The sequence below is a fragment of the Elgaria multicarinata genome, chromosome 1 (genome assembly GCF_023053635.1).
Source record: "Elgaria multicarinata webbii isolate HBS135686 ecotype San Diego chromosome 1, rElgMul1.1.pri, whole genome shotgun sequence".
Lineage (NCBI taxonomy): Eukaryota > Metazoa > Chordata > Lepidosauria > Squamata > Anguidae > Elgaria > Elgaria multicarinata.
The window spans coordinates 134,671,438-134,692,011 of record NC_086171.1 but is presented as its reverse complement, the minus strand read 5'-3'; the positions used below and the strand labels follow the sequence as shown (position 1 = coordinate 134,692,011).

Genomic DNA, 20,574 nt, shown 5'->3' with positions numbered 1-20,574 from the left:
ATAAAAGAAAGTAAATTAACTTCAGATGAGACAAAATGAGAAGCGAGGAGGATAGGCAGATTCTCTTCAAACAACACTGTTGAACAAGAATGAGATGTTCCACACATATCAGTGGTTTTTATAGCTAAAATGAACTTTGAACCAAAGCTAAAGCAGCAAGGTCCATTTTTGGTGTAAAGAGGTGTTGCTATGTTGGATCCAATGAAAATGGTTCAGTCCATGTGTGCATGTATTTCACTTGATTATTCAAAACCTAATGGGCATCTGTGGGAGACAATCTCATAGCTCTGTTTGTGGGGGTTGATTCACAGTGCTCATTCACACATGCAAATCTTGATGCTGCAAGTCAGGTGACTGTGAAACAACCCTGATAGAACAAGGAAGGTCAAGATGGACCAACTTGGGTGGCCATAAGCAAGACATATAGTGTAAGAGGCTTCATTCTCAGCTAGAACCCTGAGGACATTATGTTCAAAAGACACCACATGGCACCACAGCCCCCAACTTTCAGGCTTGTTTTATTGCTAAATAAACGGAGACAAGGTGGGGAAGTTTCTATGGCAATCAGCAACACATCACAAAGGAAAAAGTGCAGTCTTTTCTTTTGATAACACCTGAAGTGCTGTGTTATGCAGTATAAGATTTGCCAAACATTTGCAGCACGTTTTGTTTCTCCAAATGAAACGGAATAACTTATTTCATTGGGACCTCAAGTCTGAGTATAAATTCTCAAACAAGAGTTGGAGAAAAATATAGTCCTCTTCAGCAAGGAGCAAGCAATTTTGCCAATGCTTTTTAAATCTTCATTCTAGTGTGCAATTCTGTGAACATTTACAAGGCCGTCAGTCCCAGTGAGCAGAATGAGGTTTACTTCTGTGTGGACAGGTTTAGGGTTGCACTGTTAATTCTTTTGTTAACAATTCCAGCATGCCTCTCATTTAGATGAAAATTGTTTTTAATATTCAGAGCATTTAAAATATTAATTATCTAGTAAGCAGACTGTAGGCATTAAACTGCAACGCTGGCCATTTGAATTTTTGGCCATTTCTTCCTTTTTGCTAAAGAGACTATTCCTGGGAATGCTGATGACATATATACTGTCATAACACCAACTTCTGATACAACCCACATTTCCGGAGTGTTCTAGGATGCATACCCTGTTTCCCCGAAAGTAAGACATCCCCCGAAAATAAGACCTACTTCCAGTTTTGCCTCTCGCTGTAATATAAGGCATCCCCCAGAAAATAAGACCTTTTTTTTTGTTCAACAATAAATGTGTACCGTATTCTTCTTCATGGAAAAATAAGACATCCCCTGAAAATAAGACCTAGCGCATCTTTGGGAGCAAAAATTAATATAAGACACTGTCTTATTTTCGGGGAAACATGGTATTAGGTTTGGAATCAGCTTTCAGAAGCCAATTATCAATTTACAAATTAAAATACTTTCCAAGAGTTCTACTTTTATGCCACTACACTCAATTCTTGCTGATGAATTCCTGCCATTTTTACATAGTTTAACTTTCCAGAATGCATTTGCCAAATTCTAGAGCCAGTATAGTTAAGAGTGTCAGACATAGATCAAGGTGACCTGGGTTCAGTTCCCTGCTCAGCTACAGAGCGTCCTGGGTGACATTGGACCAGTCACGGCTTCTCAGCTTAACCGTATCATAGACTGTGAGGATAAAAGGGAGATTATCTATGTCACTCTGATAGATAGATAGATAGATAGATAGATAGATGATAGATAGATAGATGACCATCATCAGTATTCCTGATTATAGGCACAATTCTAAGCTTGTTCAGCTGAACACACTTAGAACACCCATTCAGACCTTCCCACACAACCTGGGAAGGTTAGGGGGTAGACACAGAGTGTGCAGCGAGCCACCTTCCTCTCCAGGGGTACAATTTAATAATCCTATAGGGCTATTTTTTAATAGAGCTCTCCATAATGGAGAAAAGGCAACTGTTCACCTTGCAGTGAAAAAAGTTAAACAAATGTGCCCCAAGAATTCAGTGCCAAAAGAATTCCTTGAATTTTTTGAAAATGATATAGATAATTGCTTTGAGCTACTGGTTTGAAAAGTGTTGTTATTATTGCTCTTATACCAGACATTTACTTATTTAGAAAATTTACATTCCACTTCTCCACTATTAAGCCTTTAAGGCAGTTCACAATATCAAACAATATAAAGATAAACATCCAGTAAATGTCCAATAGAAGCCTACTAAAATCATACAAGTACAGAAAGGAGTAAATATATTTTGTCAAATGCTGGGTGAATAAAAACAGTCTTAAGTTGGCACCTAAATGATTATAAGGCTGATGCCACTTTTTTTTTTTCTGGGGAGAATGTTGCTCAAAGCTCTGTTACCCATTGCTTTCTGACTAAACTTTGAAGGCAAAGCCTCTCTAAGCAGGGATTCAGAAGCTGATTGTAAATAATGGGCTGAAAAAGTGTAAATTTTTCACAATTGAACACTTTTTTTTCATAACAAGATGCTACTAAATGGAGAAATTTCAAAACTAAACTGATAACTCACTTTTTCCTAGATTTTTTCCTAGAAATTGGCTAATTAAAAGATTTAAAAGATTTGGCAGTAATTAACTGAAAATGCAGTCCATGAGCCAAATGAATTAGGTAATTCTTTTCCTGTTCCGATACAGGAACCTAAAGAAAATCCCAAAATCAGAAAAGTAAAGATGAGAGATGTGGGGCATGGCTAGACGGGGCGATAGTCTAGGGATTGCCCCAGGATCACATGACACACAAGGGATCCCAGGAGCAGGGAGGAATGATCCCTCCCTTGCCCTGGGATATCGCCTTACAGTTTTATTCCTATTTTTCCACGGTCTCGGGATCATCCTGAGACTGCAGAACGTGTGGCTTAGTGTCGCGGTTTTGTCCCGGCTCCTCGTGAATAACCACGAGGAGCCGGGCGCCGGGCATGGAGCTCCTCAAGAACTCTGTGCCCATCGGGCGTGGGTTGGGGGGAGGGCGAGGTTTTTTATTTTTTTTTAAAAGGACCTTTTGCGCAGGACTGCTCCTGCACTCTTTTCCGATTGCAAAAAAATAAATAAATGGCGGCTGCGATGTCCTCTTCCTCCTGGGACATTGCACACCATGTGTAGACGAGGGCGATGATCTCACAACCATAAAATCGCAAGATCATCGCCCTCCACCCCCCTCGTCTAGCCATGCCCATGGTGTTACGATAATAAGAAGTGTAGTGCCCTTTCACCTTATTCTTTTAGCCCATCAGGAAAAACCAGGCCTGACTATAATATGCACAAAAATGGCCATCCAAATAATTCTGCTGCCTAGCTGCCATGGAATGCACACTTGGATGGATATCTTGATCTCAGTGCATGATGGCACACATCCACAGATGCCAATGTTTAGAGCCGGGCAGAGCTTTGTATTTTTTAATCAGGAAGTTTCCTGCATAACTCCTGTCAAATTCAGCCCTGTCACTTCTCCCCAATTTTAGCCTTGTAACTTCCTCCTAGTATTAAGAGCAATAAAGAACAGCGTGTGTATAATTTTCATAGAATGTTAATAATTCACATCAGTCACAAAATAATGCCAAGCTGCTCTATGTATATGAACATGGCCTGAAAATCTTATCTGGATAGTCAAAAGCATCTCAGTTGTTACTTTTAAAATATATTTTAAAGTGTTTTTCTGTGAAGAAAATAATCTAATTCCGGTACTATTGAATCACAGGGAAGATTATTTTAGATCATTTCAAAAACAACCTATAAAATCATTGGAAAGATCTTTGTTTAAAACTTGAACTGGGCTATCTGTCAAAACTGGCTCTTTGTTTGAGGGAACAGGCTGTTTTGAGATGGGTTTGTTCAGAAAACATTCTTTTCCTTCTGCTGCTGCTTTTCCATCTCTTAATGATCAAGAGCTGAATCAAGCAGTCAATAGTGACTCACTGTCAGATGTTCTGCTTGTTAGGTAGTCCATTAAGGACCAGCCATACAAAACCTAGCACGTTGCAAAGAAGGGTATGCAGAGCTCTATCACTCTAAGTATTTATGCAGGAATAGCACTGTTCCAAAGAGAAAAACACCCACAGTTTACATCCAACCCCATGATAAAAACATAAGAACATATGAAGAGCCCTGCTAGATCAGACCAAGGGTCCATCTTGACCAGCACTCTCTTCACACATTGGTCAACCAGCTGTCAACCAGGAACCCACAAGCAGGAGGGTGCAACAGCACCCTTCCACCCATGGGTGGATTCCTGTATTCAGCAGGGGGTTGGACTCGATGGCCTTGTAGGCCCCTTCCAACTCTGCTATTCTATGATTCTATGATTCCCCAGCAATTGTGCATATCGGCTTACTGCCTCTAATTCTGGAGGTAGCATATAGCCATCAGGACTAGCAGCCATTGATAGCCTTCTCCTCCAGGAATTTATCCAACCCTCTTTTAAAGCCATCCAAATTGGTGGTGATCATCAAATCTTGTGGTAGTGAATTCCATAGTTTAACTATGCACACTGTGAAGAAGTACTTCCTTTTAACTGTCCTGAATTTCCAACCAATCAGCTTCATGGGATGACCCCGGGTTCTAGTATTATGAGAGAGGGAGAAAATGTCTCCCTATCCACAATCTCCACACCATGCATAATGTTGTACACCTCTATCAGGTCTCCCCTTAGCCTCCTTTTTTCCAAGCAAAACAATCCCAGGTGTTGTAACCTTCCCTCATAGGGAAGATGCTCCAGTCCCTTGATCATTTTAGTTTCCCTTTTCTTTACTTTTTCCAGCTCTATGTCATCTTTTTTTTTAAGTGTAGTGACCAGAACTCCATCATCAATAGTAATAATGGCATGGCCTCCAAACAGTTGTACCAGATGAAATTTCTGGCAAAACATTTTTCATAGAACAAGATTCAGTAAAGTCCAAAGACCTGCCCTTGGACCTTTTTAAGCTTAAGCTGCAAAAAGCAGAATATTTTAAAGGGTATCGAAGGCGAATACTTGAGGTGGGGGGGTCTTCATGGCACCATGTTGGTGCCGCATCCTTCAAACACCCCACGCTTTCTCTCCCCTGGGATAGTGTCAGGTAATCCCAACACCAAAGAGGGAGCATGAGGTTTCTGGGTGGCCATCTGCGGACTGGAGCCACCCTTACCCTCTTCCTGGTGGAAGGTGAAGAGGCCACAAAGGGCTGTCTTGATGCTGTCTTGCATGTCCTCACCTCGCTCTGGAGAAAAAAGTTGGGTTTAGTCCCTGACTTTTTTCCTCCACAGCTTTGGCAGAAAGCCCTGGGTTGGGTGCGTGATTGCAGCGTCATCGTAGAACCGTCGCTGTGCCACCGCACACTCACCCCGGGGCTTTCTGAGCATTTAGACAGCCCCTTGGTCTTATACCTAAAGGACAAACAAATGTCCTCTTCTTTTTAAATCCAAGGATTTGTGCTTTTTGGCATGCACGTCTAGTAACATTGGTCCATTTAACAGTGTATAACAGCGGTGGGCAACTTGCAGCTCTCCAGATGTTTTAGCCTACAACTTCCATCAGTCCTAGCCAGCAGAGTCAAAGGTGAGGAATAATGGGAGCTGTAGGCCAAAACACCTGGAGGGCCACAAGTTGTCCACATCCAGTCTATAACTGTAGTCTCTCCGTGTGAATTCGTTTCTTTCCAGCCCATATGGTGGCCTGGTTCTAAAGTTTAGGACCTAAACAGTTCTCTTAGTTTGTACATAACATGAACTGTGGTTCTAAGATGAAAGCAGACGGTGGGCCTGTTTGGACAACACACTAAGCCATGTTAAACCGCTAATCCTTTTGCAGCAAATGGTTAGTGAGCATGTTTAATCTGTGATTATGTAGCCACCATGATTAGGAATGGTTCACACAACACGCTAAATCATGGTTCACACGACATGCTAAGCCGTAATGTTTAGCTTAACCACTGCGGCTTAGTGTATTGCCTGAAATGGGTCACTTTCTCCTTAGGTAGAGAGCAGTGGGGAAGGAGGGTACAGTCCGAATCATGCTTGCAAAACCAAGGACGGAGCACCAAATCTGGCTCTCTGGAGTTCCCCAGATGACCACACCCACTTTATCATTTGGTGGATTTCTGGCTTTTGTGCAGCTTTTAAATCCTGGAAAGCATGATTCAACCTTCTAAAAGGTTGAAATGCCTTTCCTAAGGCTTAGTCACTGGCAGTAAAAGCATTAAGATAAAATATGCTGGGTTGCCCCCTTTGGCCTACCCACAACAGGACTGTAGCTTCTGAGAGTTTCTCCAAAATGGAAATTGGCTCTTGGGTTGAAAGAGGATTCAACACCCCAGTTTAGAATAATGTAATGATTTAGTTTAATGTCCAAAACGAGGCTGAATGATGTCCTTTCCTCAAATTTTAGTTGAACAGTCAGCTCGTGGCCTCCAAACAGTTAAGGCTGAAACTATATTTAGGATAGTCACTTAAAAAATAATAATCTGCGTGTGGTAGCTCCTGACTTTGAGAAAGTAGGTTGTCTGATTAATTTTGCACACTGTGTAAATGTCGCTTAATGCCAGTCCAGTGGCGACGACAAATAGTATTATGGGATCTGCTTGTTGTGAACAAATCAGACAACCAGCTTGCCATGAGCAGAGAGCTGCCACTAGCACGAATAAAAACACATTGAAAGTACATTTTTAAAAGAAACAAATTGCAAAACAAACCATGTTCCTCGAACAACGACATTTTAAGGAGGCGCCGGAAGGAATACAAAGTTAGCTCCTGCCGGACCTCCAGAGGCAAGGAATTCCATAGGAGGGAGGGGCATAGTGTAACGCACTTACTCGTACTTACTCTATGGGACCATTCAGAAGACACCTTAAACCATGTTTTTACCCATGGTGGTTAAGCCAGAAAGCCAGGCTGTGTTCAGAAGACACTTAAACGAGTAAGTGTGTTATACATATAGAGCATGTAAAGCATGTACTAGAATTGTTTTTAAAAGATGAGTAGGGAAGCAGGTGAAAGATGCACATTACTATAATATTGGAAGTAGAATCATTTGAGTAGAACTAAATGTATGAAAGCTTCTGGACCTTCTTCAGAGCTCATGTATTACATTTGTCCTATCTTATAAACTTCTGACATATTCTCTCCATTTCATTGCGTGCATTTTGAGACGGGCAAGGAGATATGCTATAGAAAGCAGCCCTCGAAAGAGCAGCTAGCCGTAAAGAAACTGCACAAGAACCACCTATGTGGTAGGGCTTTGGGTAGGGCTTTGGGTCCAACCATACAACACTGTAAAACCAGGTGACTTAAGCAAAATTCCATTTAGCAGTAAAATAGATAGTGTATTAATTGACAGCTGACCCAAAATCCAAAATAAAGAGTTCAGCGCAGATGACACTGTGACTCTGTTCAGCCGACAAACTAAGCCACAGCGTTTAAGCATTTTGAGCTAAACATTATGGCTTAGCGTGTCGTGTGAACCATGACTTAGCGTATCATGTGACGTAGCATGTCATTTTAACCATTTCTAAACGTGGTGGCTACATAATCACAGTTTAAAAACGCTCACTAACCATTTGCTGCAAAAGGAATAGCAGTCTAACCACGGCTTTGCGTGTTGTCTGAACAGGCTCACTCTGTAAAACAATTAGTCAGTATAAAATAATAGAAATGTACGAATTTAGAATAGGGCAGGGATTAAAACCAACCTAAAGAGCAGTCTCCCTCTCTCTCTCTCTCTCTCTCTCTCTCTCTCTCTCTCTCTCTCTCTCTCTCTCTCTGAATTAAGCTAAAAGGGAGGCCTGATAAGTTCTTTTTGTAGTAGGTACTTAGTTTCAAAAACATCCAGTTTCTTGCCTATGATGATACAACCTGGCATCTGGAGTGCTAGTGCTCCGGACCTCATTGTAAAGAAGCAGGTCACCATATTCTATAGCAGTGGAAGCTTCCTGCTACATTTTGCAAGTGAAAGATGCTGACAGACACTGCAGTTACCAATTGAAATGGAAGCCAAAGAAACCAGACCTATGAACCTGAGAGGCCTGGGGTGGCTGTACAAGTGAGAAGCAGGAGAGCTATTACCCCCATCTGACAAGGATCCTTTCTTTTGATGAAAGGCAAGGATTTTTCTGTCCTATTGAAAAAAAACAGGCCAAAGTTGGTGTCATTGCCACATAACAGATCTGAATTTACAACCCCCTAGAGTTGCACTTGCACTCAACATGAGTCATTTTGTCTGCAAAACAGTTAGTAATTGGTAGCACAACTTTGGACACCGCTGTAGAACAGCCTCCCCAGTCTCATCCCCTCCAGAGGTACTGGACTGCAACTCCCATAATCCCCAATGTTGGAAATGGTAGTCCAGCATGTCTGGCGGGCACCAGATTTGGATGGATAACCCTGTTCTTCACAGCACAATCAAAGCTGGGGAAGATTACTTTCCTAATCCAATTTTCCTGATCTAAGGTGCAAGAAAGTTGTCTTACTTATATATCAGATGCTTGTACTGTTTTCTTTCTTTCTTTCTAAATCTATGATCTGAGTTACAAAATGCCAGGGTACAACTAATGCACTGTGTGAGGATCTGTTAATACTCCAGCAGGCTTCACTGACAGCGTGTTGCTTCCTTTCTGGCTGTGCTATTAGCAAAATCAATCTTGAGTGCTAGGTGCTATGGAGATGTATTTATTGTGATTTTTCCTTCCTCATGTGAAAGGGGCCTCTGATTTCTGAGTGCAGATGGGTGACAACTAAATAGAGAACCACCTACTTATCTGAGTTATAGGAAAGCTGTCCCTGTTTGCAATGCAGAGAGATTTTCCTAAGAGCATATTTTCATGTTTGCTTTATTGATCGCATGCATATGTTTTGAAGCAAGGCTTTGGTTAAAAGTACAGGATTGGGATTTAGTCGCTGGACCAGATTTCCACAAAGTGGTGCCCTCCAGATGTTTATTTTATTTATTTGTTACATTTTGATACTGCCTGATAGCAGAAGCTCTCTGGGCTGTTCACAAAAATGGAAACCATAAAATGCAACATAAGTTACAATCAAAAAGTTCAAAACTACAGTATAAAGTAAAAAATAAAATGCCTGTGGACTGCAACTACCAACAGCCCCAGTGAGCCTAGCCAGTGTTGTGGTTCAAAACATCTGCAGGGCACCAGTTTAGGAAAGGCTGCTCTGGATTCTCCTAACACATGGAGAACGGACTGAGGAGGGCTGAACTAGACAGCCTTTTTCCCCACCACAAAAAGCAGCTTCTGTTTGGGTTGATATGAAGTCATGAAGGGGAGGGCTTGTTTATCGCTTTCTCTACCCTCTACTTCTTCCCTCCAGCTCGCACACAAGTTAATGGACATTACTTAATCACTCCTTTAATAAAAGTATTACTGGGTGTTGATATAAACTGATGTACTTCTAATGGTTTACCATTTCATAAGAGTCAAAGTTCAGTCTAGACTAGATGCCGTGGAAGTGAAGGGAAGCAGAGATTCCACTTCCTTTGCTTTGAAGAATAACCAAAGCACAAATAACCGGTTCTTACAACATCACAACACCGAGGAGTTTGGTCTGTGGACTGGCTTTGCTACATGAGGGGCAAGTTGGAAGGGGAAAGGGTGGGCAAATGAATTAATTCAAAATACCTGCCTTTTGTTCTAAGGAAGCCCCAGGGCAGCTTACAACAACAAATTTATAACAAAATTCAGTAAAGACACCAACCTAAAACTATTAAAAAGCATAAAAGCCACAACATAACAGCATAGGAAAGAGTTGTGCAACCACGCTTGCGCAAACACAACTTTAGTTGCATTCTCCTCTTGTGCATAGTTCAGAACGTAGTTTCTGCTAGCAGAATGACACAATTGGATGCTGCCCCCTTAAAAAAAGTTCAAGATAACATTGTTACTTTGCAGTCAAGGAGGGAATTATATGTAGTTATGTCATGAACACAGGGATTACATGTAACAAGGGCATATTGTGGAGGTGTGTATTTATGTTATAATTATGGTCAAACTTGACTTAAACTAGGATGAGCCCAAACAGAAAATGTCAGAGAAAAGATGCTGTAGATGGTGCTTGGGGAACATTACTCGGCCCCGTGGACTCTCAAGTATGGGGTCCCGCAGGGGTCGGTTTTGTCCCCCATGTTGTTTAACATTTACATGAAACCGCTGGGTGCGGTCATCCGTAGCTTTGGAGTGTGCTGTCATCAGTATGCTGATGACACGCAGCTCTATTTCTCCCTTTCATCTTCAGCAGAAGAGGCTGTGGATGTGTTGAACCGGTGCCTGGCTGCGACAATGGACTGGATGCGGGCTAATAAACTGAAACTCAATCCAGACAAGACTGAGATGCTGTTAGTAGGTGTTTCCGCTGACAGGATGGGGGGTGGTGTTCTACCAGTTCTGGATGGGATTGCACTCACCCTGAAGGAGCAGGTTTGTAGCTTGGGGGTTCTTTTAGATCCATCATCGTCACTTGAGGCTCAGGTGACCTCAGTGGCACGGAGTGCCTTTTACAAACTCCGGTTGGTGGCCCAGCTATGCCCCTATCTGGACAGGGGTAACCTGGCTTCAGTTGTCCATGCTTTGGTAACCTCCAAGTTAGATTACTGCAATGCACTCTACGTAGGGCTGCCTTTGAAGATGGTTCGGAAGCTGCAGCTCGTGCAAAATGCAGCGGCCAGATTGATTTCGGGAACCAGAAGGTTCGACCATATAACACCTGCTCTGGTCCGCTTGCACTGGCTGCCTGTATGTTTCCGGGCCCAATTCAAGGTGCTGTTTTTGACCTATAAAGCCTTACACAGCTTGGGACCACAATACCTGACGGAACGCCTCTCCTGACATGAATATACCCAGTCACTACTTCAACATCTAAGGTCCTCCTCCGAGTGCCTACTCTGAGAGAGGCTCAGAGTGTGGCAATGAGGGACAGGGCCTTTTCGGTGGTGGCCCCCAAACTATGGAACGATCTCCCTGACGAGGCTCATCTGGCGCCAATGCTGCTATCTTTCTGGCGCCAGGTTAAAACTTTCCTCTTTGCCCAGGCATATGGCAGCACATCTTAATTACCCACATGTTTATTTTTAACAGTTTTTAATGCTTTATGTATTGTTCTGCGTTTTAGAATTTTAAATTTTGTATACTAATTTTTATCTCAATTTTAGAATTTCTGTAAACCACCCAGAGAGCTCTAGCTATGGGGGTGGAATATAAATGTAATAAATAAAAATAAATAAATAGGCTAGTTTGCTGCTGTGCCTCAAAGCAGTTGTGAAGCAACACACAGTGGCAAAACTGAGTAGGCTTCAGGACTGCGACGGTTCTCCCATGTGAGGGAAATACTCATGTTAACCCATCTTTGAACTACCCCTTTTTTGGCCTAAAAAGGTTTAATTACTGGAACATGGAATTCATTTCAAACCCTCTTTGGTTTTTCACCTTTTGTTTTTCCTTGAAGCGATGGGGAATATATTCCATAACTAAAAAGTTACATTTGCTTTGAGGAATGAGAAGAGATGACAATTCCACCACAGTGGCTGGCCTTTTGAGTTTATTTTATCACTCCGTGGAGCTGTATTTTGGGCTCTTTTCAAACGTGCAGGTTATTATTACTGTGAAGAAACAGGAAGAAGGAACAAAAAAGATCTTGCCATTAGCTCTTGTTTCTTGATTATCAGGTTCCTCATTTTCCAAAAGAGAAGAGGCAAGTTTCACACCCAGTCTTTGTAATAAGCCCTGCAGGAGGGGGGCAATTAGCTGTCTCCTCTCCACTGGTGTCCGTTGCTTGTTTGGGCACTTGCAATTATTCGTTTTCTATTAGAATATCTCTCTCTAAGTCAGTAATGGGCAGCACCCTACATGCAGTCACAATGGCCATAATTTCTCAGCAAGTGTGTAGTAGTTACAGAGTGTGTATGTTATTTGTCAGAAGTAAATGTATAAAAGGCAGTCATCTCTCCACTGCTAACTGGCATACGTAATAATTGCCCTTAGCGTTTCTCCAGAGATGATAATAGGGCTACCACAGAGACTCATATAAACCCAATGAGCCCGTGGCTTCACTAGTCTGAAAGAGCCTATGGCAATCCCTCGTGTATGGCCACCAATCCCCATTCTACTGCACAACAGAATCAGTTCTGTTCAGTGTTGAAATCTGAACTCAAAAATTGAATTCAAAATAGGTGGGAGCATTTGGGGGGGAAGGGTGGCGGGAACACTGCATGCTGAGTCTGTCCCTTGTGGCCTCCGCTTCTAAACAGTCTATCAGCAGGCATCTCCTGGGGCACATTTGCAACAGCAATAGTCGAGGTGCAGCTGATGAAATCTGTGGCGATTGCGGACTGGCATTAAAACATGGCACTAAGGCAGCCATGCAAATAAATTTAGAAGAGTCTCTAGCTGCGCTGCTCATGCATTCCAATGTACATAATTTGGGATATATCAACAGACATGGGTGGGTGGGTGGGGCAATATGAAGTTTAAAAGACAAAATAAGGGACTTTTTTGTCATTTACAAAACTGCTTGCCTGGAAGCAATTGTTATTTGACACAGGCAAGTGGCTATTAGCAAGTCTGCACTGAGGAGCTCTTTATGAAGTGGGAAAACAATAAGATGCCTTATCCTTTAATTATTGTTTTGGTGATCGCCTGGCTTTTTTTTCTTTTGACCTGTTGCCTTTGTAGGCCCTTCTACTGGTGAAATGTGCTGTGGAACCCAATGGTTTTATCCCCCAAACTACAAGTTCTGCTTGCTGTATCCACTCTTACCCTTATCTCCGTTCCTTCCTTCTGAAATCCCCCCCCCCAAATATTTAAATGAGAATCAAATTAGGTAAAATCATTTTAGCAATTTGCATTGTCTACTTAGATATTGTTGAAAGGAGTGATATATTTTTGTACAAAGCTTGGATCGTAAAGACTTTCACAAGTATGATTCAGCAAAGAAAATCAAACTGTCAGGGCTTGGTGAATTCAGAAGGCCGCTCTTCTGTTCCCAGTCCCATTTTACTGATTGCCATCTTATTGCTTTCTCCCACAGCAAGTTGGTTGGTCTAATATGAGAACTTGTTCTTATTCACAAAGGTGGCCCGGGTTCTGGCAAAGGGACCCAGTGCGAGAAATTAGCACAAAAATATGGATTCACACACCTGTCCTCGGAAGATCTCGTCCAACGTGAAATGTTATCATTATCAGAAAGGAGTAAGGTCATCCAAGACATCATGGAAAGTGGTGAACCTGTACCAGGGGTAAGCTGTGATTCCAGAGAGGAGATGTTTCCAATTCCAGATCTGTTCACCACAAATACCAAAAACAGTGGCAGAAGCAGGGAAGATTTAGTTAGAAACGGATAGCTCAGTTGTGGCTACCAACCTTTTGAAAGATTTAACTCTGGGAAGCTAGTGTATGTCCTTTTCTCACAGCACTTTTCAGATGAGCCATCGGTATTAGTCAAAGCTGGCACCTTCAAGATATGTCACAATAAGTGCTTAAGGCATCATGAGATTCTTTGTTGTCTTCACATAGGTTGTTTTAGAGGCTCCCTCAGATTATTATATTTACAAAGGATTGTCCAATAGTTCTCTAGCTGGTATTGAGATTATCACTATTTATCATTTTCCTACCTGTAAAAATGTCTGGGCTAAGAAGCAGCAGTTGTGGGGATTTTGGAGCGATTCTGGAGGTAAGAGTGGGGACATAGTTTGGGTGCTTGAAGAGATGCTTCCCAAGGGGGGAGGAAATATGAGGATAAGGTTCTAAAACTTCACAAGTGGCCCTTGAACAAAATTACATTGTGTTCTTCCATTAAGGACATTATTATGGAGCTCTTGAAAGAAGCCATACTTGCCAGTATGGGAGACACAACGGGATTCCTGATTGATGGTTATCCCCAGGAACTGAAGCAAGGAGAAGAGTTTGAGAGCCAGGTGAGCATTATGCAAAGGGCACCTGTTTTGCATGCAAAAGGTCCTAGGTTGAATTCTTGGCTTCTCCAGGTAGGGCTGGGAAAGGCCGCTGCCTGAAACCATGGACAGCTGCTGCCAGTCAGTGTTAGATAATACTGAAATAGATGGACCAACGGTCTGACTCAGTATAAGGCAGCTTCTGGTGTTCTAATTAAGAATTCCGTTTGCAGCTGTCATCACACCAGCATTGCCAGTCTTTTGTTCTGGCAGGGCTCCTGTGTTTTAATAGCTGAATGACAAGTACAATTTCTCAAAGTGTTGCCTATCTCAGCATACAAGTCCTTGACAGGAAAAGCTCTGCTTGCCGAATTTCTACTTTAAGACTGATACATTGCATCTCTCTGCACAGAAACACCCAAAGGGGGGAGCAATTAAAACACATAAAAGATCAATTTAGGAATGCATTAACACAAAAACAGATTAAAATGTTTATGTAACTCAACATGCTTTGCTTGTCCGAAACCTTCTTGGCAAAAATGGCATCCCCAACTCACATAGACTTTCTGAAACCACACTTCCAAAATTGCTTATTAAGATGCCTGCATGTTACTTTTCTCTGGAGAAAGGACATGCCAGTCAAGTGATTCCATGACCCAGAATTCCCTTTGCTTGCTCTGTAGCTATAACTGTCTAGGAAGGTTGACTGGGGAACATCTGCATGTTTTCCTCTGAACAGGCATACTACTGTGAGAGCTCATGAGCGATCAAGGAGGAACATTCACAGGGAACAGCTATGAGGTTTTATCACCAATTGAATGCACATGCATCACTTAGAAACTGGAAATTTTATATAATATAACCTATGTGGAATGCAACTCTCCGAAACGTAAATAAACATTAGGTTAATAAAGAAATCCACTTTGTCACTGGGAGTCAGTAGCCAATGGTGTTATTCCACAAATTCAAATAGCGCTAGTGATGCTCCATTGAATCTTTCAGTTGCTCAAATGGTTGCCCATGACACTTGTGCAAGCAGTTGTGCAACGGGATACACAAAAGTTACATGCAAGCAGTTGCACAAACATCATGACCAACTTCTTGTGCAAATGTATTTTTAGTTGGATTCTCCTCTTGTGCATAGTTCAGAACCTAGTTTCCTCTAGCGCAAGATCATTTGCACTAATAGAATGACAGTTGGATACTGCCCAGTGAATCCCAAACGGGCAATTGCTCTCAGCTGAGATTTTCCACCATCAAACACTAGATATGATAGTGTTGTATCTCAAAAGCATACTTTGTCATAGAGATTTTTGATCATATCCAGTTGCGTTAGCATTCACTTTCTTGTTCTGAAGTCTTTCATGTGATCATCTTTGAAGATTATTTTTACTGAGTGTCATCAGGCCAAAGGCCTAAATAATCCAGCATTCTGCTCCCAAATGACCAAGCAGGACATTAATGCAATTGCACCTTAACATATATATACAGAGAATACTTCTCAAAAATCAGTTTTTAGTTATGTAAATTCTGCTTCTCGGATGATGAGCTTGATTGGTACTGAGGTTCTTGGGTTCTTAGATGTGCTGACTGAACTTGGCAGTCTGGATTGTTGAGGGATAAATAACCCAGAGTTTTAACCTAACAAGAAATCGAATTCATGAGAGCATTTTGCATATTGTCATGACAGTTTGCACAAGAAAAGATTGATCTTGTCATACTGTGCTTAGACCAACTGCAAAGTGATAGACATGGATTCCTTGGAGAAAATATTTTCTTCTCCCTAAATAAGTATCTAAATTCAAATTATTATTATTTTGGCTAATAGAGAGACATTCAGACAAGACTTCATATACCTATCAGAATAGGTCTGATAAGGGGAATCATGTTTCATCCTGAACCTCCTTTTTTGGTGGTGGGAATAGCAAGAACAAGGGCAGTGCCCAATTTGACACAAATGCTGATGTAATTACGTTGCACTAGTGTAAGGGATCACTACAGCTAAGCCAATAGTGTTAGCTGGGGCGATGGGATTCCTTTTGGGAAAACTTGTCATGCCAGCTAGCGCTATAAGCATGGAGCTAGAATACCCCTTACATTTGTGCAAAGTAATTTACGTTAGAGCTTGTGTCGATTTCTATATTGCGTTAAATGAGAGAGGAACCCTCAACAGTTATATAACCCAAACAAGAAAGGACCATGAAGAGTGGATTACTGAGCTGATAAAATTCTTTATAAAGATAATGCTCAATAAAGATAATGCTGCCCCAGGTAAACAAGTGTGGCACTCATCTTTAATTTTAAAATGTTAGGGTTAGTTATGCCTTTCCAAATGGTTTGTGTCACTAAGAGCAGCCTTCCCCAACCTCGTGCCCTACAAGTCCCAGAATCTCCAACCAGCATGGCCAACACATCTAGAGGGCATAAAGTTGAGGAAGCTGCCCTAGAGAAAGGGCTCACATTCTCATGGCAATTCGATTTGGCCTCCGTGGTACAAGAATTCAAAGCAAGACCCTCTACAGAAGGATCAAACCGTATATGAGGAGGTTCTTATCACAGATAAGCAGAGCCGACACTCAGAATAAACATTGGATGGGAAGTGCATTAGAGGTCTAATGATACAGTTCATATCAATTGGTACATCTGGAATCAGAGCTTTTCCACCTTTTAAATAAAGCAGTCATGGTTAGGCATAAGAAATGTGAACACTGTTTTACCTTTCATAGCATCACCGTATTGTTGGCTTGACAACAGCAACAAAATTGCTCTTTAAGAGTACTATTCCACTAGTCCATGGAAATAAAATTGCTGATTACTGCTATATACCACTTGCTTTGTCTGCTCCATCTTCTTCAATTTTGTGCCTGTGAAATTGAGGGGGGCGGTAGAGAAAGAAATGGAGTACCACTACCTTGATTTCTTTCCAGCTTACAAATGATTTACACACACACTTATTTCCTACGAGTTTGAGAACCATCTTAAATTTAAATGCTTCCCCCATCAGCAGGTAGGGCTACTCAGTGAATAGAATCCACATGTATCATTATATGCTATTACATGTATTCACAGAAAATCCTACTTCAAAACTTTCATGTTAGTGCAGTTATTTTTGTGAAGCAGAAATTGACTGCCTGACAAACGGAAGCACCTGTGGCTGCAATAGTGTCACTGAATATTTTCTTCATTTCGCTTCAGCCCCTTTAAAAGATAGGCAGGGCCTTCACCAGCAAAACCCAATCTCTTCCTTGAGAATCACAGCATGGTACATAGCACACACTTGGTACTCTAGCAGGTAATGTCAATAGAGAATGCACTTATTAGAGCCATCTTTGCCTATGTTTTGGATATTCGGAGAAGGGGAAAGATACGCAAACTGTACTTGAATTGAGAGCTCCCTTTGCTCATTCTCCACAAACACAAAAGTGAAAAATCACACTGCAGCCACAAGTCACATTAGCTTTTTCATTCAGTAGAGTGTTATGCAAGAGATTGTTGTTCTTATTGCTGTTATTTACAGAGTTATGCATCAGGGATGGGTAACTCCTTATGTTTTGGAATACATCTCCCATTAGACTCAACCAGCATTGCCAGTGGTCAGGGATTATGGGAGTTATAATCCAAATCATTTGGTGGGCACTGAGTTGCCTACCCCCACTGTAGAACAAGATATCATAGCATATTAAAAGCCAGTGAGGTGTAGTGTTTAAGAGTGCCAGACTCTGGGGAGTCCCAATACAAATACCTAGTCACCAAGCTCACCACGTTACCCTGGGCCAGTCTCTGTCTCTCAATGTAACCTGCATCATTGGGTTATTGTAAAGATAAAGTGTGTGTATGGGGTGTGGTGTGGGCAACAAATATTTGTGAGCCCGCGTGGCCACCCCTCCATCATCTTGGGACATAAAGACACATGTACCTACTGAAAGAAGATGTAAGCATGAAATCAGACAAGAAATGAATCACTTGTCTGAATCTTGTCCAAAAAATCCCTCTTTAGTTTGCATTGTGACACTACTCCCATGAAGGGAGAACATTATGTTGGAGGCAGCTCTTTTATTCCGTAAAGGGAGTGAGGGAGCCTTCAACGACAGGCAGGCTTTGAAGAACCCTGACCCAATTTCTTCCCAAAATTTCTTCAGATTGGAGCGCCATCCCTGGTGCTGTGCATGGATTGTTCCTCTAAGACGATGAGCAGCCGCCTTCTGCAAAGAAGTCAAAGTAGCCCGTGCCTGGAAGATAATACTGAAGCTGTCATGAAGCGGATTGAAACTTACTACCAAGCCACTGAACCTGTGATCATGTATTATGAAAACAGAATTCCACTGTTTAAGGTAAATTATTGTTCTTTCCATCCCATTACTAAAATTTATTCAAGGAATTGAGAGCTAATTCAGTTACAATATACACTTGATGACATGGTGCACATGTGCTGCAAACTTTTTTTCAGTGCTACTGTAAAACAATGAAGTGCTCCATTTTAGTCAGACACACATTGTACTTTCTCATTGTTCGCAACGAATACAGTACTTTTGGCATAGAGTGAAATTATTAATAGTAAAGCTGAAAACAAGTTAACATCTTAGAGATTCCAATATAGTAGTGTACACTAGTTATACAAAATATCCATGGGTATGGGGAAAAGCCTCTTATGAACAGAGATCAGATGTTGAATTTCTAGGGAATCACCGTATTGATAAGCATCCTTCCTTTCATATCAAATTGCAGATAGTCCAAGAGGAAATCTAAATGGGTTGATCGTTTCCAGGGAGCAGGCGGAAAAGCTTTTCACATTTTAAACAGTCGGCCCAAGCGTGTTTAAAGTGCCTTGTGCACACATGGGAGGGGGAGGGGCTTATCAATTCTCCTCTGCCTACAGCCACGTATGCTTTCTCAAATGCCACTCATGAGAGTTCCATAACGTTCAGAATGTTTTCAGTGGACAATATGGGCTACAATAGCGTGAGGATGGGAAGTCCAACTGCACATGTAGTAGTCCTTTGGACCCATGTCAATTAACATGTGACACACATCCACACACTCACACAGTATTCCTCATTTAGGAGTTTCATCCCCCCCTTATATGCAAGTGCTTTCTAATTAGGAAAAGCATAACATGCAAAACAACAGAAACAAACTTACGATCACTACTGAACTGAATGGAGAGGGAAATACCAACAAATTCAAAACAATGAAGTTGACTGCAGTCCCCAAATACTTAGCCTATAATAAATGTGTTAGTCTCACTCCCTGTGTGTTTGTAGCAAATAAAATAAGGTGCTTAAAATAGTTTTGTTCATTTAAGTCCAAAAAGTATGGGGCTTCAGACTGATTTTCATCTATGAAAAATAAGTATACCATTTTGGCAGCTTGCAAAAAATATCCCTCCTTTTTTCCCTTCTTCTAGTTATCTGGCCAAATAAAATTAATAGACTTATTTGACTTCACTTCACTTGTTTAACTGAAGGCATTGAATAAATGTCCTATTGCAGCATTTTTCACAAAGGTCACATATAAAAATCCCACGCTGGAATGAATTAAATAAATCCAGAAACCAAGACAGAAAAGGCAACAACATTATGCTTGGAAATCCTTAGGGTACGTTATACTAATACTTCAAACAACAAGAAAATAGAAAAGTCAGCTAGTATTGGTTTTTTCTCTTTTGCCATTACTAAATAAATTTTGCAGTCAGCTCCTTTGGGAAACATAGAGCATGTAAATCTGAGTGCCCTCGGATATTTTAGTATAAAGGGGTAATATTTCATACTTCAAAGTACTCAGCAGGAAAGACAAAAAGGTCTCTTTCATCAATGCACCTAGTAATTTGACATCTGAAACTTTTAGCCTCTCCACCCACAATATACTTTTCCTCTTCATGTTATGTTACCCAATCTTGCTTTTAGAAATGTAAGAAGTTAAAATCTAGAGGGCGGGGGCAAGACACATATTGGGAAGAGATAGGATTGAAGCATCTCTGATCAGTCAGCAAGTACAACCTTTTGGACATGCTGGAGTCTACAAATCGCATTCCAGAAGAGTGGCCCACATCTAGGGTCTGTAAACTGTCCAGCAAACCCTCTCCAGTGTGTTCCTCTAAAACAGCAGAGGATCTATGGCAGACCTGAAGTGTTTTCTAAGTTCCAACAATCAACAGCTGGGCAGGACACTTAGCTTTGTCAGTAAGTGGCAGGCTTTCAGGCTTACCACCATCATACAGCTAGCTTCTGCTGCTTCTGGTTTCTGCTTGCCAAATTAGGTCGGTATCAAGCATTCTGACTCACTTCCTCATCCTGCATTCAGATAGGTAGAGACAAGTGTTGCAGAGTGTTCTAACAGGAAGGCTGCCGTTCAGAGTTCCAGCCACCTTCCCTCTCCCTGCTGGTTTCCCATTCTTCTCCCCCAGCTGATGCTACATTCCATGGGTACTGTTCTTTAGGGTTCCTGCACCTTTTTCTCTGTGGCCCCATTTTAGCTCCAATCCTGTAGGACAGCCAGCCCCATCCCGGTGCACTCCAGATATCTGACTACAACTCCCATCATCCACAGCCAGTTGTAGCCCAAATCCAGATGTCAGCAGGTTGGGGGAGACTACTTTAGGCACTCACGGTCAGCATTTGCAATTAGAAGTATTTGGTGATCAGGACTGTTGCCCTTTTGGTGTTTAGATATCTGATACAAAA

General features: G+C 41.7%; 1 protein-coding gene across 1 annotated transcript in view; it reads left to right on the top strand.

Moving 5' to 3' along the window:
* Positions 1-20,574, top strand: part of AK5 (adenylate kinase 5) — a 107,499-nt gene that overhangs the window by 85,666 nt on the left and 1,259 nt on the right. The window contains exons 11-13 of the mRNA XM_063117965.1: positions 13,077-13,240; positions 13,802-13,918; positions 18,034-18,225. Of these exons, the coding sequence (XP_062974035.1) occupies positions 13,077-13,240; positions 13,802-13,918; positions 18,034-18,225 (473 nt within the window). The remainder of the gene's footprint in view (positions 1-13,076; positions 13,241-13,801; positions 13,919-18,033; positions 18,226-20,574) is intronic.